The sequence below is a fragment of the Electrophorus electricus genome, chromosome 6 (assembly GCF_013358815.1).
Source record: "Electrophorus electricus isolate fEleEle1 chromosome 6, fEleEle1.pri, whole genome shotgun sequence".
Classification (NCBI taxonomy): domain Eukaryota; kingdom Metazoa; phylum Chordata; class Actinopteri; order Gymnotiformes; family Gymnotidae; genus Electrophorus; species Electrophorus electricus.
In genome coordinates this window covers 8021737-8036095 of record NC_049540.1, presented here as the reverse complement: position 1 = coordinate 8036095, position 14359 = coordinate 8021737, and the positions used below count along the sequence as shown (strand labels likewise).

Genomic DNA, 14359 nt, shown 5'->3' with positions numbered 1-14359 from the left:
AAGCAATGGGGAATATATGGCATCAGGGTGTGCAGAACTCATCTGTGGTGTCCATGAGACCCACGTGGGTGGTTTCTGATCTTTCCATTACAGCCAAGACAAGCTCTGTGCAGGACTGCCACGTAAAGTCATTTCCATGCATTAATGGCCTGGTGTTGCCAAGATGTTATTTGTCCATGGGAATTTTTACCGCTCCCCTAATCTCTCTGGTTGGCAGAGGCTTGCCTACAAAATGTCCACAGAACCCATTTGCATCTTATAATGGTCACATTTTGCATAAATTTTTGGACTCTAAAAGCAGCAACTAGATTTTTTTTCCCCACCTGTATGTATTATTAAAAATTTTTGAAGATGCAGATGAGGTCTTGGAAGAGCCAGTCAGAGGAAGCCATGTGGCCATACAGTCAGACTGGATCTGTGTTACCTTTAAAACTTAATCAACTTTCATGAAATGCTAGCTCCAGTAGGTCTCAGTGCTGGGTAGTGGTCCAAAACCAGTCATTTTGCATCTTACTGCAGCTCACATTGTCTGGTGAATGTTTCTGCTGTTCTTTCTGCAGCTCTACATGCCCAGTGTCATATCTGGTTCATCGAGTGGATAAATCTCCAAGATGACCATGTCACTGAATGGCCTGTATTTGTTTTGTGAATCTGTATTTCCCAGTCTCCTTTGTCATCATTGTTTAGTAAATGAGCATGAAATTACTTGGGAGCTCATAATTACTGCTGGTGATCTGTTGTCATATCTGATTAGTGACTTGCCTGACACTGCTAAGATGTGCTCTCCAATGTAAGTTGGGGTGAACGTGAACTTTCCATTAATCAGGCACTGAATAAGCTCTGAAACTGGGCTCCTGCAAAGAGAATTTGTAAATCTAATCATTGACATTTGACAGGACACCAAAAGAAGGAAAATGAGCCCCCATCCCTTGCTGTGTCTTTTTTTTCTCTCTCTGGCTCTTTTCTGTCTGGCTCTCTTTTCTTCTGCCCTCTTTCTCTTCCTCTCTTCATCTCTGCCCATCTTTCAAACCTGAGGGAAACTGCACAGATCATCTATTTCCCTTTGTCCCGAGGATCAATAGCTAATTGAATGTTTCTCCGCTATTTTATGACCTCTAGTGTTTACGAGGTGAAAATTCGCCTCCTTCTACATATTTTGTAATGCTCGATTCATTCATTCAATTATTTTTAAGTGTAATGGCTGTGGTTATCGAATTTTATTGTCTCCTTGCGATTAGAAACACAAAAAGTAAGACCTATAAATAAAGTATATTTGTGTCATTTTCTTTTTAAAGATATAATACATGCTTATTGTTAGATGACACTGCCTTTTTCAATACAGTGGTGGTGTGAGATTTGCATATTACAATCCCAGAATGTAAACTAATTATTAACTGCATTCCCAGTTAAAATATAGGATACATATGAGAATATGTATGTTTTAGGAAAAAAATGAGAGACAAAATAGTGCTTCCTTATATTCTATGTTACTTTATTTAACAATAAAGCAATTTAATACCAGCAATCCAATATACGTCTCATACTCATGAATCTCATGCTGCCTGTTCCCACCATCTCCCTGAAGTTCCTGTACTCTCCAGGCTGGAAGTACCACATCCTGCCCTTGTAGTGGGGCATTTCATACAGGAGCCAGTGGCCGTCTAGCACATGGCAGGACATGAAGCCGCTGGACCAGTGGTAGCGTTCTGTGACGGAGTCGCAGTCGTCCATGATCTCCATCATCTGGCCCATGAAGTTCTCCCTCCCGTAGATCCTCGTTCTGTAGGGTCCTCTGTGCTGTTGGGGGAAAAAGAGGGAAAAATGTTGAGTCTGTGTAGATATAGGAAATGGCTATGTGTTGGAGATCTGGTAAACATACCATTGGGATCAAGCGGCAGGACTTGACCCACTCACTCATCCCCCACATGCTCATGTAGTCGGCGTACTCGCCCCTCCTGACAAAGTACTGGTTACCCATGAAGTTGGGGCGGTCGTAGACCATCCAGCAGCCGCTCTCCACCCTGCAGGAGTGGCAGCGGGCCAGGAAGGGAGCCATGTCGCTACAGTCACTGGTCCACTCATAGGAGTGGCCCTTGAAGTTCCTGTCCTCGAAGAAGATTATCTAGAACAACCAAGAAGAGATAAATGCCTGCTCTAGTCTAATGGGAACATTGGAAACTCTAGATACAGAATTCAGAACATAAATGGCTTCTTTTGCCTGGTATGTTACACACTGAATGTTCTCTTTTTAAATATATTGCTTTTCAATGTATTTTAACTAAACACAAAGAATGAACAAAAACCATCAATGAGATAAAACTAAGACTGAAGTAGTAGAGTAATTAACCACAGCCACAGTGGATTAGCTGTGGATGTGGGTAATAATTTTATGCTGCTTGTATATATAGAATTTGATATTTGATACATTTCACATATGGTTCTCACCTTGCCCATAGTTGTCACGGGTATTTTCGGTTCGTTGGAGCTGTTTCCAAACTGTGACTGATGCAGACTGTCCCGTTTAACCCTGGTATTTATACCTGACCAAACCCAAATGATTCAACACCTCCCATTGTACAAAAGCCCTGAGCAAGCAACATAGCACACAAGCCCACCATTGACCTCGTCTGCTTTCATTACAGTTCCATGTGATTAAGTTCCCGCAGTGCTTAAAATGGATATCACAGGCAGAACAATAGATCTGCACCTTTTCTGTGTGCGTTGTGGATTTGTTTGCCCTTTATGTCTTAAATGTGACCACTGTTCTGTACTTTTTGTTATGTTTGCAAAAAACATTCAACTGTACTCCACAAAGGTGGCTTTTATTTTGTTTTTGTCTTTCAGTCAGGATTAGTGGAGGATTTAGCAGAGGTGTAGGTGTAGAAAAATATATAACTACCCCTGTTCTATTATCATGGCACTATCTGTTTCTTTTTTTAAACGTAACCATACTGTATGCACTTAACATGCTCTCAGAGGGGACCCACAGGCACTTCACAGGCAGCGTCTGTGAGTAATCGTCTTTCTGGAGAAAAATAAATGTTTTGGATTGCTATTTTTTATGAGAGCTGTAATTCAGGCAGCTGTTAACTTTCGAATTGATTTTCATTTCCCTCCGACTGGTGGGTCAGACTTGGACATACTCTCAGCTTGTCTTGATGGCTGAGATATCTTATTTTTTCATTAAATCTGCTTTATGAATCTGTCCGTCTGTGGGCTGTCACTGGCTTGGGGCACGCTGTGTGGAAGTGTGCACGTGCCTGGAGAATGCACAGCGATCATTTAACATCTCAGAGAGCAGAATGGCCTATATAATTTTCTGCAAACATTTGTTAAATGTTCCCTTTTTAAATATATTGCTTTTTGATGTATTTTAACTAAATACTATAGTCCATGTGTCAAAGTTTTACTCAACTAGCAGTGACAGAGACAGGCTCAGAGGATCATTCTCTACTGTGTAATTCTAAGGGGTTCAACGAAAAGTCCCATTTGTTTTCATTAAAAAAATGAAGAATATTCATACAGAAAAAACCCATTAAAATTTTCACTGAATAAGTGTTTACCCCCATTGCTGTGAAAACACTTAAATTAGATCTGGTACAACCATTAGTCTTCAGAAGTCACGGAATTTTTTGAGTCTACCTGTGAGCAATTAAAGTTTCAGTAAGAAAATTATTGTTTATTACACTTATTGTCAAAGATAGACCATATGTATTTGGTACTTCTAGGCATCAGCAGTGATCCCTGTATTTCTACAGTATTCTAGATCATTGGTATCTGAACTCTAACCTACTGCACTGGCTAGGATGTATTCTATGAGTAAATGACAAAGCACTTTTGTAAGTCGCTCTGGATAAGAGTGTCTGCTAAATGCCGTAAATGTAAATGTAAAAATTCAATTTAAAAGCACATACAGACAAAGGAGCTATCGAAGCATGTCTGGGACAAAATTATAGAAATGTACTGATCAGAGTGTAGTTATAAAAATCACAATATTTTGTCATTCCATGGAGCACCATTCCTTTATAAAGAAATGGAAAGAATATGGCACAACTACAGCTCTAGACACAGCCATCCAAAAAGGTCATTAAAGGGCAATAATCAGAGAAGCAACCGAGAAGCTGCAGGGTACTCTGACGGACCTGGAGAGGGCCGCAGCTGAGAAAAGCTTTGCACAGGACAATTATTGGGTTTTATGGAAGAGTGGCAAGAAGAAAGCCTTCACTGAAAGAAAGCCATCATTTGGAGTTAACTAGAAGGCATGTTGGCGACACTGCAAACTTCTGGAACAGAGTACTCTTGTCTGGTGAGACCGAAATTGGACTTTTTGGCCTTGTGAGCTATATATGGCACTAACCAAACACTGCTCACCTCCCGCCCCAAGTGAAACATTGTCATGACAGCATCATGCTGTGGGAATGTTTTTTGTGCAGGGACTAGAAAACCGCAGTTGATGAATGGATGGAGTTGATGGATGGATGGATGGAGCCAAATACAGGGGAATCCTTAAAGAAACCCTGTTCATTCAGCAAGAAATTAGGATAGAGGTTCACCTTCCAACAAGACTATGACCCTAAGCATACTGCCAAAGGTTACACAGAAGTGGTTCAAAAGCAAGAACTCAAAGTCAAAGCCCAGACCTCGATCTGATTGAGAGGCTGTGAAAATATGAAAAATGCTCTTCATCAATAGTCTCCAACTAATCTGAGAAAGCTCAAGCAATTTTGCCAGTAAGAATGGGGAAAATGTCAGGATGCAGACATGCAACGCTGATTGAAACATACCCTAAAAGACTCACAGCTGTAATTCCTGCAAAAATGTGGTGCAGCCAAGTATTGATCATGGGGATTGAACACTTATGCAATGAATAGATGTCTGATTTATGTTTTAATTAACCTTTGTCGCAATGAAAAGAATATCACATTCAAAACAACCTAATTAAATTAAATTATATTTCATGCTGTGATAAATAATGTGAATTTTCAGTGTGACTGAATGCTTATGTGAGCCATTGGAACATGTGTGCTGGAGGGAGGAGTGGAGGTCCTCTAGGATTCAAATGCATTGATGGCGGTTTGTCAGCATCTTGTGTGTGAGTAATGGTTCAAGCCCATTGTCCTGCACGTACAGCTGGCTGGCTGATGGGAGCAGGAGTCCCTGACTGATCGCGCCTCCCTGCAGGGTATGCTGGGGAGGTCACTGCTCCTTTCCTGGTGACTGTGCTCCTCTTCTGGGTGAAATTCGCTCTCTGTGTCACCCTGTCGTCCTTCTGCCTTACTTTCAACACTTCATCTCCTTAAATCTGTCAGGGAGAGAGCATCTGCCTCTCACTGTTCAATCTAATTCCTAAGATGCTAAACACTGCATCTCTCTCTCTCTCTTCTCCTGTTCATATGGTCTACCTTTCTACCATATGCTGCATGTTATTACCCGCTCCCTTTTTCCCCCTGCTGTTTCACAATAGGAGTTGGAGGTGCTATAAAACACTGTCATGTGAGAAAACAACTCCCCCCTGCTTCCTGCTCGTAGAAATCCAGGCTTATCATTGGCCCAATCAGCGATAAAATGCTTTCTTATAAAATATTTTTTTCTACTACTGCTTTTCTCCTCATCAAATTGTCCAGCAGTTATGGTGGCAGGGAAAGCATCCCAGGCAGCGGGGAGAGGACCGGGGTCAGGAAAGGGCATTTATTGAGGACCTTTGCTAGCTCCATTGTGGCCTCTTTAGTATGGCCATAGATCATTTGACTTACACGCTCCTGTCCTTTTAAGGGGAGAGGAAGTCGTGAGGGCGCTTGTTCTGTTTCCACGGAGACCAAAAGGAAGTAATTAATGGTGCAAATAGCTGCTTGTAGAGGGAGAATGGCTCAGTCTTTGGAAATCATCTGGAGACTTTAGGATTATTGATTTAGATTGAGACTAGATAATCACTCCTGCAGGCAGAAATTATTTGTATGACTTAAGGCACAAGGTCTGGAGAAACAGATTACTTTAACGTATTCCTATTTGGATGACTTTTATAAAATCACTTCCCCAGTCTAGATATTCAAACTGTTTTTTTTTTTTTGTTTGTTTGTTTTATATTTTTTGATTGTATCGATTGCTCGGGAAAACCCAGCCTTACAGGTGTGATTCATGATTCATGGATAATTTCCAAACTGTCTAACAGGTTGATGTATGGCCGTGTTTGCAAAATGTGCTTTCCAGTATCAACAGATCTGCAGTGACAAATGACAATAATGACTTGTTGTACCGCGTTTTACATTCCTCATTAATCTTTTTGTAATGCACTTCCCTAAACGTCTTTAAAGGAGTCGTCTGTCATTCCGTAGAGCTGTGCTCCAAACTGGACGGGACAAGCTATGGATTTTGTTCAGTCCCTTTAGGAAAAGCTTAATTTTGCTGCAGTCCACACAGACGCATTCAAATGAAACCTTTTTTGGTTCATTAACCTTCTATAAACAGCTATTCACATTTATGTCACATTCACAACATATCAGCAATTCACATTCTAGGTTTTTGAATGTGAATTGCTGATGTATATGAGTGTGACGGAAACTAAATGGTGCTGATGGACTGAAACATTGAGGTCAACGTGAATTTCACATATTGACCTCGAAAGGTTCAATATGTAGAACTTAATCATAAACCAGCTAGTTTGAGCTTTGAATCAGTATTGTCTCTGTATTCACCTCCTGTATCTAAGACTTTATGGCAGGTCTTTCTAAACATGTATTTGCAAATGATATGACTCATCCAAACTGAGCTTCCCATGTCTGGTAGCAAGCTACCACCACTCATGGTACTCCAGAATAGGCCACAACAGATTAACATTAAACCTAAAGTCTAAAAATAAGCAAAAAGAGCATGATTAATTTTGAAGTGACACCTCAGTGTCTGGCCTTAAGTTCTGGGTCGAGGTAGCTCCTTTCGGTTGTGTGACAAGTGATAGATCAGAACTGTAAACAGGGGAACCACACAAGGTGCCCTTGTTAGCTGCAATTCTCCAGAATTTTCCAGAGGTTTCTGTAACGAGCCCCTAACCTATGGCTCTGATTGGGTCCGCACTTGGACGAGCCGTGCTTTTTTAAACGGGAGGAGTGGCAGGTTATACTCGGGGTGACAGCGGCTGAGTTAATGTGCTCTGCAGGGGTGATGGGAATCCAAGCTGCCATCTCAGAATGAACAAAAACCATCAGGAGCCTCATTACATTTAATTAACCTATCTGTGAAAATGACTGTCCTTAATTAAACTCCTCGCTGCAAGTGAGAGCTTGAGGAATAACAAGGCCTTGTGTGACTTTCATTCTTTTGTGTGTGTGTGTGTGTGTGTGTGTGTGTGAACCCTTTTATATTGCCTCAAAATGTAGGCAAGAAGAAGCTTGACTGCAGTTCCTTAGGTTAATTAGGCAACATCTTTGTAATGTATTGGCATTAGTCATCACCCATGCTCAACACAGCACAAAATTTTAATCTTGCAAATTTATATCTATTTATTATTTATATAATCTTATAATGTATTATGGGCTTTCAAATCCTTACACAAACTTTCTGCATCTATAAAAATAAATGAAAAAACAACAAATCATCAAAGCTGTTGGACAGACCAGATCCTTCCACTTGAAATTAAATGTGTCAACGGCCTCCCATATCAGACAATTACTCCAAGCTCAAAAGTAATCGTCAGAAGATAGTGTACATTTTGCTCTTCACTCTGAAAGCGCCTCTGTCACCTTAATGAGAGGCAGGCCCGCGTCAATCACAATTTATCCAGAATGCCTCACAGTGGCTCGGATCATTCAGTCTTTAATGGGCTCTCTTTCCAAGCGATGCTCTAACCCCAGAACAGCGGTGCAGAAAGGTGGTTACAAACGCCCAGCTCTCTGGAACGGTGAGAAAGGAGAGCACCTATTGATTGATCTCTCTTAATTAATGACTTAGAAATGGAGCCAGGACCAGCTAGGAGAACAGCACGGGCCGGGACCAGTTGGCATAGTGATTGATTCAGGTTTCGTTCTGCAGGACACGGCTCAAAGAAACATGCCTGCCCCTGCCCTTCCCCGCAGCCAGATACAACTGCAGCGCATATGATTTCACAATCGGTTACACCCAGTAATATTCTAATCATCACTAGCTGGACTGTTTTCCAGTGTCTTGGTTTTCTGAAAGACCTTTAGTTTATTGGTTTTATGGTGAAGTGCGGAGAAGCGGGTTTAATTTAGACCAGAAACATTAATCAAGAGATAACCCAATAGCCCGGCGACAACGGGAAATGAAACTATTAATGCTTTCCTGCTAGAGACAGACAGAATGGGGAAAAACAAAGGCAGGAAGAATGTACAGCTGGTCTCTGCTCCAGTTGATTATGGAGATGAAGAATGTCTTCATGGACTATATTGAACAGGGGTATTAATGCACTCGGAACGCGTTTCCAGATGAATTAAGTCGGTCAGAGGTAGTCAGTCGTGAACATCGCTTTACTGCCGCAGGGATGGAAACGGAAAAAGGCATATTCTCGCTTTGTGTTAAAACCCGCACAAACGTGTGTGTGCGTGTGTGCGTGTGTGAGAGAGAAAGGGAGAGAGAGAGGGAGAACTATAGAAAGAAATAAAGAATAGATGCTTTGCTATGATGCAGTGAAGACCACCGAGGTCCGCGTGTGCCAGTATACAGGCGCTCCTCTCAGGTCTGGCCCGCGTCGGGTTGAACAGACACGGCGCTGCCTCATCATGCACCTTCAGGAAATTCTGTAACCGATATTACATAATTAACACACCCTGGGCCCTGCCTGACACTACATATTCTCTTATTCCCATGGCTAAGACTAAGTGTTTGTTTCTCTTTTTCTTCCCACTGCAGCTTTCCCGATGGGCGACGGTAGCAGCTGTGAGCAGGAGACCCGGCGAGGTGTTCTCACGGCTGAAGCGCTGGTGCGGTGATACGCTAGTCAGAGAACGTCGGGCGTTCCTGCCATGTGACCACACAGGCGCCCGATTGGCAGGCGTGTTGCCTAGCGATAGGCTCAGCTGTGCCTGTGCCCGGATTGGAGCACGTCAGCCACATGGGCTGCAAGTGTGGACCCCCATCAAGGACATCCCCTCTGTAGAGCAGACAGAGCTTGTCCCATATAAGCCCATTAAGGGCCAGTGTTATTCATGTCTTCCCTCCATCGATGTGATCTGTAGTTTGTGCTGTGTATCGTGTGTGTGCTCACTGTGCGTGAGACAGCACTGGGAACTTGTTCAGTTTCCATGTCTCCGTTCACTAAAACGGACTGGAGCTGGTAGACCAGTTCAATCATAGCGGTTAGACTGAAAATGGTGTCCAATTAATTCCCTCTCCTCTCCTCTCCTCTCCTCTGTCTTCTCCTCTCCTCTCCGCACCAGCTTGTTAGGCAGAGAAAACCCAGTCATGGGAGTGGAGGCCTGCGGGAATGCAGATCTTAATTACAGCCTGTGACTGTCTCTCAGGCCCTGCCCTGTGTGTGTGTGTGCGTGTGTGTGTTAAAATACTCAGTGTGCATGCAGCAGAAGCAGCTTGCGCCGCACTGCCTTTGATTCCCAATTAAGCCAGAAAAAACCTATTGGAACTACAGCTATGGAGTTGCAGGCCAAGACTCAAACACACGCATACACACACACACACGCACACACACACACACACGCACACACACACACACGCGCACACACACACACACACATATACCTACAGTACAAATAAATCACATTCTCCCTGGGCAAGCTTGAGGTTAGCTGGCAGTGTCAAATAAATGGTGGGTTAACATGACCAGGCACTTTGGCCTCTAAAATTCCACTCTGCCCTGAGGCGTTTGCACTGAGGACACCGTTCTGCACAATGATGGAGTACAGATGGAGGTAAGGAAGCAGCTTGTGTTTGGTGGCAGCACTTAGCTGAAATCAATCAGCCCCGCCTTGATATCGAGCACTTCCTTGCCGGGCTCCAGTCACGCTGGGGCTGGCTGGCCTGCGTCGCATATAAAACACAGAAGGCGAGAGAAACAACAAACATGCTCGGATTCCCCCAGTGCTGCTGAGAGGTGTGCCGTACTCCAGAGGGCTTGGGTGGTGCGCTGTTCTCCAGCCTCGGCACAGCCTCCGTCTCTCTTCAAGGTGAGTGCTCTTTAAAGCCAGGCCTTCATCTGGACCCAGAGAATGAGGAACTGGGAGACGGAGGCCGCTGCACTTTGCAGAAAAGAAGTTTCACGCATGCATCTCTCCCTCCACTTTGTCTGAGACTTCAAAGAACTGAAGTTGAAGGCCATTTTTTAAGAGTGAAATTACAGTTCAGTGATAAATCTATTCCAAATCTGTCACTCCAGAGATCCACAGATACCCACAAGCACTCATGGCACAGTATGTTAATTTAATAGACTTCAGCCAGGTAAATAGGGATCTGGAAAGTATAATAGAATTTGAATAGAAGAGACACTGGTGTGTTCAGTTGCAATTGGAACCTGACTTGGTGATGTCAGAGCTCTAAGTACCCCTCCCACTTCCACTTTGCTGTTGACCTCACTGACCTCCCCATTCAGAACATAGGTAAGCTTAAAAAGGTATCAAAAATCAGCTCTATTCCTTTTGTATTCCTTTTTTTTTGTATCAATCTTCTGAATCTATTCCTATGAATAACTGGAATTCTTAAGTTGGGGATATGGGCAAAGTCACCAATCAGATCACTTTTATGTATTTGAACGTTCTTTGAGCAATTATGTATTTCTTCTCTAATTTATATACAGGCATTTACATGTTTGTATATTCCTGTTTTTAAAATGTTTACTTTGTTAGTCAGGAACAATGCCTGCATATCAACAGTATGCATAGAATGAGTCAGAGTTAGCCCAAGAGGGTCAGTTTAATCTGTTATCCCTTGCCAGATTTTAAAAGGTATCAAAATAGCATTCAGCAAAAAAAAAAAAATACATATGAGCATTGTTATAAAACAGCACCAGTAATAACCCCATGTACAGCTAGCAGAGTACACCGGTAAAACAAGTAAGGTGAATTGTTGTATGTTATGTTATGTTAAAAGGTACACCTGGCAGACTAAGCAAGCAGAATATAAGACTCATCATTCAGCCATAAGACTTCATTAGAAAGGATCAATATTAATATTAATAACACGTTCAGTGGTTGGTGTATGAACATGCCAGGAAAATTGTCAAAACTAAATATAATATGATAATCAAATCAAATTTGCAATATTATAGTATGAATTTATCATAGAAGAATACTTCAGTATAGCAGCTCACATTTGGTTAATTGCAGAACAGACAAAGATTAATATTTATGCACCTTTTGGTGAACCTGATAATAATTTTAGGTGTACCACACTGCTTAGTTCACTTTTAATTCACTGCCCACTTAAGCTCAGCTGCTGAAGGCCTGCTGTAGATCAGTTGTGCTAGATTAGTGTCGGGCCTAAACGCTGCAGGGCCATCGGCGTCCAGGGCTGTGGCCCATGTGCTGGGAAGGTGTGTAGGGGAGATGAAGTTCAGTGCGAGTGATTGATCACACGAATTGTTTGTCAGTGATGTCCACAGCTGAAATAAGGCTCACCTGCTCTCCTTCTCAATTCCTGCTTTTCTCAAGCAGGAGCTATCCGTGGTGCTGAAACAGGAGACGCGTGCGTTTTTACACCTTAAAAGAAAACCCTACTGATAATCTTTAGCTGAGAGATTCAGGCCATATTGCATGGACACTCAGCTCTCGATTCGCATTCAGGGTGTCAATAATCATATGATGCATGCTTATCTGCATGCGACGACGAGCAGGACGACACTGCGGAACATAAGGCGCACGTGAAGCGTAGGCCTTTTGACGAGAGCTACTATTTACTACTAAAAACCCAGCAGATTTTAGAATGACTAGGCTGTAACTGCACGACATGCATCAGGGCGCCTCTAATAAACATCAAAAGCACATTTGGAATAATGTTCTGTGCAAAAAAAAAAAAAGAGGCTGTTAAAAAGCTAGCCAAGACTCCCTGGCACAAAGCAGCTTTATAGAGGAAATGACAACAGCAGTCTCCTCAAAAGCAATGTGACAGATTGCTCACACATCCTAGTCATTTATTCTGCCAGGGTGATGCCGGAGGAAGGTAGCTGTGTGTGAATTGAAAACACTTAATTTCAGAAGCTCAATGGATTTATTTTCAGGGCAAAGGGTGGTGGGGGGAATTAGGGTGGTAGTGGTGGTGGCAGTAGTGTCAGGGGGTTCAAATCAACTAGCCTCCGATTCTGTGCCTGGACTCACAGAAACGCGGGTGTAGGTTCGACTATCGTTCTTGAACAATGCCAGTCGGCCTTTTCAGCTGAAAGCACCACCTAGGGCATGAATGAAAAGTCTGTGTGACTCATCAGAGGGACGTGTTATTCTGTGTTTTTTTAGTATTATTCTGTGTCAGGAATGACATCTCTGCCTGTTGCTTCTGAATGGGACTAAATTAGTAATTAAGGGTCCAATCCCAGTGTCGTCTCTTGTTCCTGTGCTTTTTTAGCAAGTGATGCTCAGTTTAAGCATCTTGTCGACTGGTGGGAGACAGGATAAATAACTCACGGGCACAAATTATTTTCACAGGCACAAATTGTTTGTTGTGTGGCTTCTTTTGATTAGTAGAAGAGGTGACACCAGTTCTAGATGTGGCTTTAATGCTGTAAAGCTTTTTTGGCCATATAGGTTTGGTCTGGTTACTTACATTTGTAGATTTAATTCCTTTCACCTCAAAAGGAACAAGTGAAATGGCACCTGTTCAGAAATTTGGCCCTAGTGGATAGTCTAAAGATTGTACTTGGACCTTTGACATGTTGAACCTTGGAGCTCAAGGTTGTGGAAATACATTCACTGCTGGCTGCAGAGAAACTAATAACAGATGACAAAGGGAATTGCTCCCACCTCCTGATCCTTATAGCTCCATGTACAGGGCAGGATTATGTTTACATTTATATTTAGCCACCCAGAAAATGCATCCTTAGATAATACAAATAGGTTAGCGCTTAAAGATACTCTTGATCTCAGATGCAGCCAGGAACAAGAGTCAGTAATGGTACTCAGATCCTATGATACATACCCAGATCCACAATACATACCCAGATCCATGATACATGTCTAGATCCACAATACATACCCAGATCCATGATACATGTCTAGATCCACAATACATACCCAGATCCATGATATATACCCAGATCTACAATACATACCCAGATCCATGATACATACCCAGATCTACAATACATACCCAGGTCCATGATACATACCCAGATCCATGATACATGTCCAGATCCATGATACATACCGAGATCCATGATACATGTCTAGATCTACAATACATACACAGATCTACAATACATACCCAGATCCATGATACATACCCAGATCCATGATACACACCCAGATCTACAATACATACCCAGATCCATGATACATACTCAGATCCATGATACATGTCTAGATCTACAATACATACCCAGATCCATGATACATGTCTAGATCTACAATACATACCCAGATCTACAATACATACCCAGATCCATGATACATACCCAGATCCATGATACACACCCAGATCTACAATACATACCCAGGTCCATGATACATACCCAGATCCATGATACATACTCAGATCCATGATACACACCCAGATCCATGATACATACCCAGATCCATGATACATACTCAGATCCATGATACACACCCAGATCCATGATACATACTCAGATCCATGATACACACCCAGATCCATGATACATACCCAGATCCATGATACATACTCAGATCCATGATACATACTCAGATCCATGATACACACCCAGATCCATGATACATACTCAGATCCATGATACATACTCAGATCCATGATACACACCCAGGTTTTCCCTGCACATTCCATCTCCTCCTAGCCTGGACCTGCTGCTGCTGCTGAGTTTGTCCTTCAGGAAGCCCAGCAGAGGCTCCTATAACTAAAGAGCTGCTGATATGTTTGTTATTTATTCCAAATTAATTCCCCCTGTTTCTCCCATGTAGCTTTAACCCACAGAGAGCGATTCTGCCTCTGTCTCTCACCTTATTCTCTCTGATCGACTTTGCCATCCGGGCCTGCCATCCAGTGTTGCGTCAGCGCTGTCCAGGTGACGGGCCTTATTCTTATTCAGCTGGACTCTCTCAGCAGTGCTGCCAGTGTGCTTCTCACCTGCGTATGCATTCAGCGTCTGTAGCTAGCAGCCTGGATGATTGACCAGAGGGGAAAATTGTTCTTAGGCATAGAGGAGATTTGAGACTTTAATCAGTTTGTTTGGCATTTATATGAACAATACGAGCATGAGTTTATTAGTTAATGATAT

At 42.6% G+C, this 14359-nt stretch overlaps 1 protein-coding gene across 2 annotated transcripts; it reads right to left on the bottom strand.

The window, feature by feature from the left end:
• Positions 1-1512: 1512 nt before the first annotated feature.
• LOC113590534 (gamma-crystallin M2-like) lies at positions 1513-4525 on the bottom strand. 2 transcript variants are annotated; one of them, XM_035527314.1, is made up of 3 exons: positions 4517-4525; positions 1880-2122; positions 1513-1797 (listed from the first exon to the last, which is right to left on the bottom strand). In XM_035527314.1, the coding sequence occupies exons 1-3, from the start codon at positions 4523-4525 to the stop codon at positions 1513-1515; spliced, it is 537 nt and encodes a 178-aa protein (XP_035383207.1). The 2 variants fall into 2 exon arrangements, with proteins under 2 accessions (XP_035383207.1, XP_035383206.1); XM_035527313.1 differs by lacking the exon at positions 4517-4525 and adding an exon at positions 2446-2454.
• Positions 4526-14359: the final 9834 nt, after the last annotated feature.

What these genes read in the sequence shown, in the direction of transcription:
- LOC113590534 (XM_035527314.1), bottom strand. An exon ending in CCTGCCGCTTGATCCCAATG is followed by an intron (nt 1,798 to 1,879) that starts GTATGTTTACCA and finishes TTCCCCCAACAG; the next exon opens with CACAGAGGACCCTACAGAAC.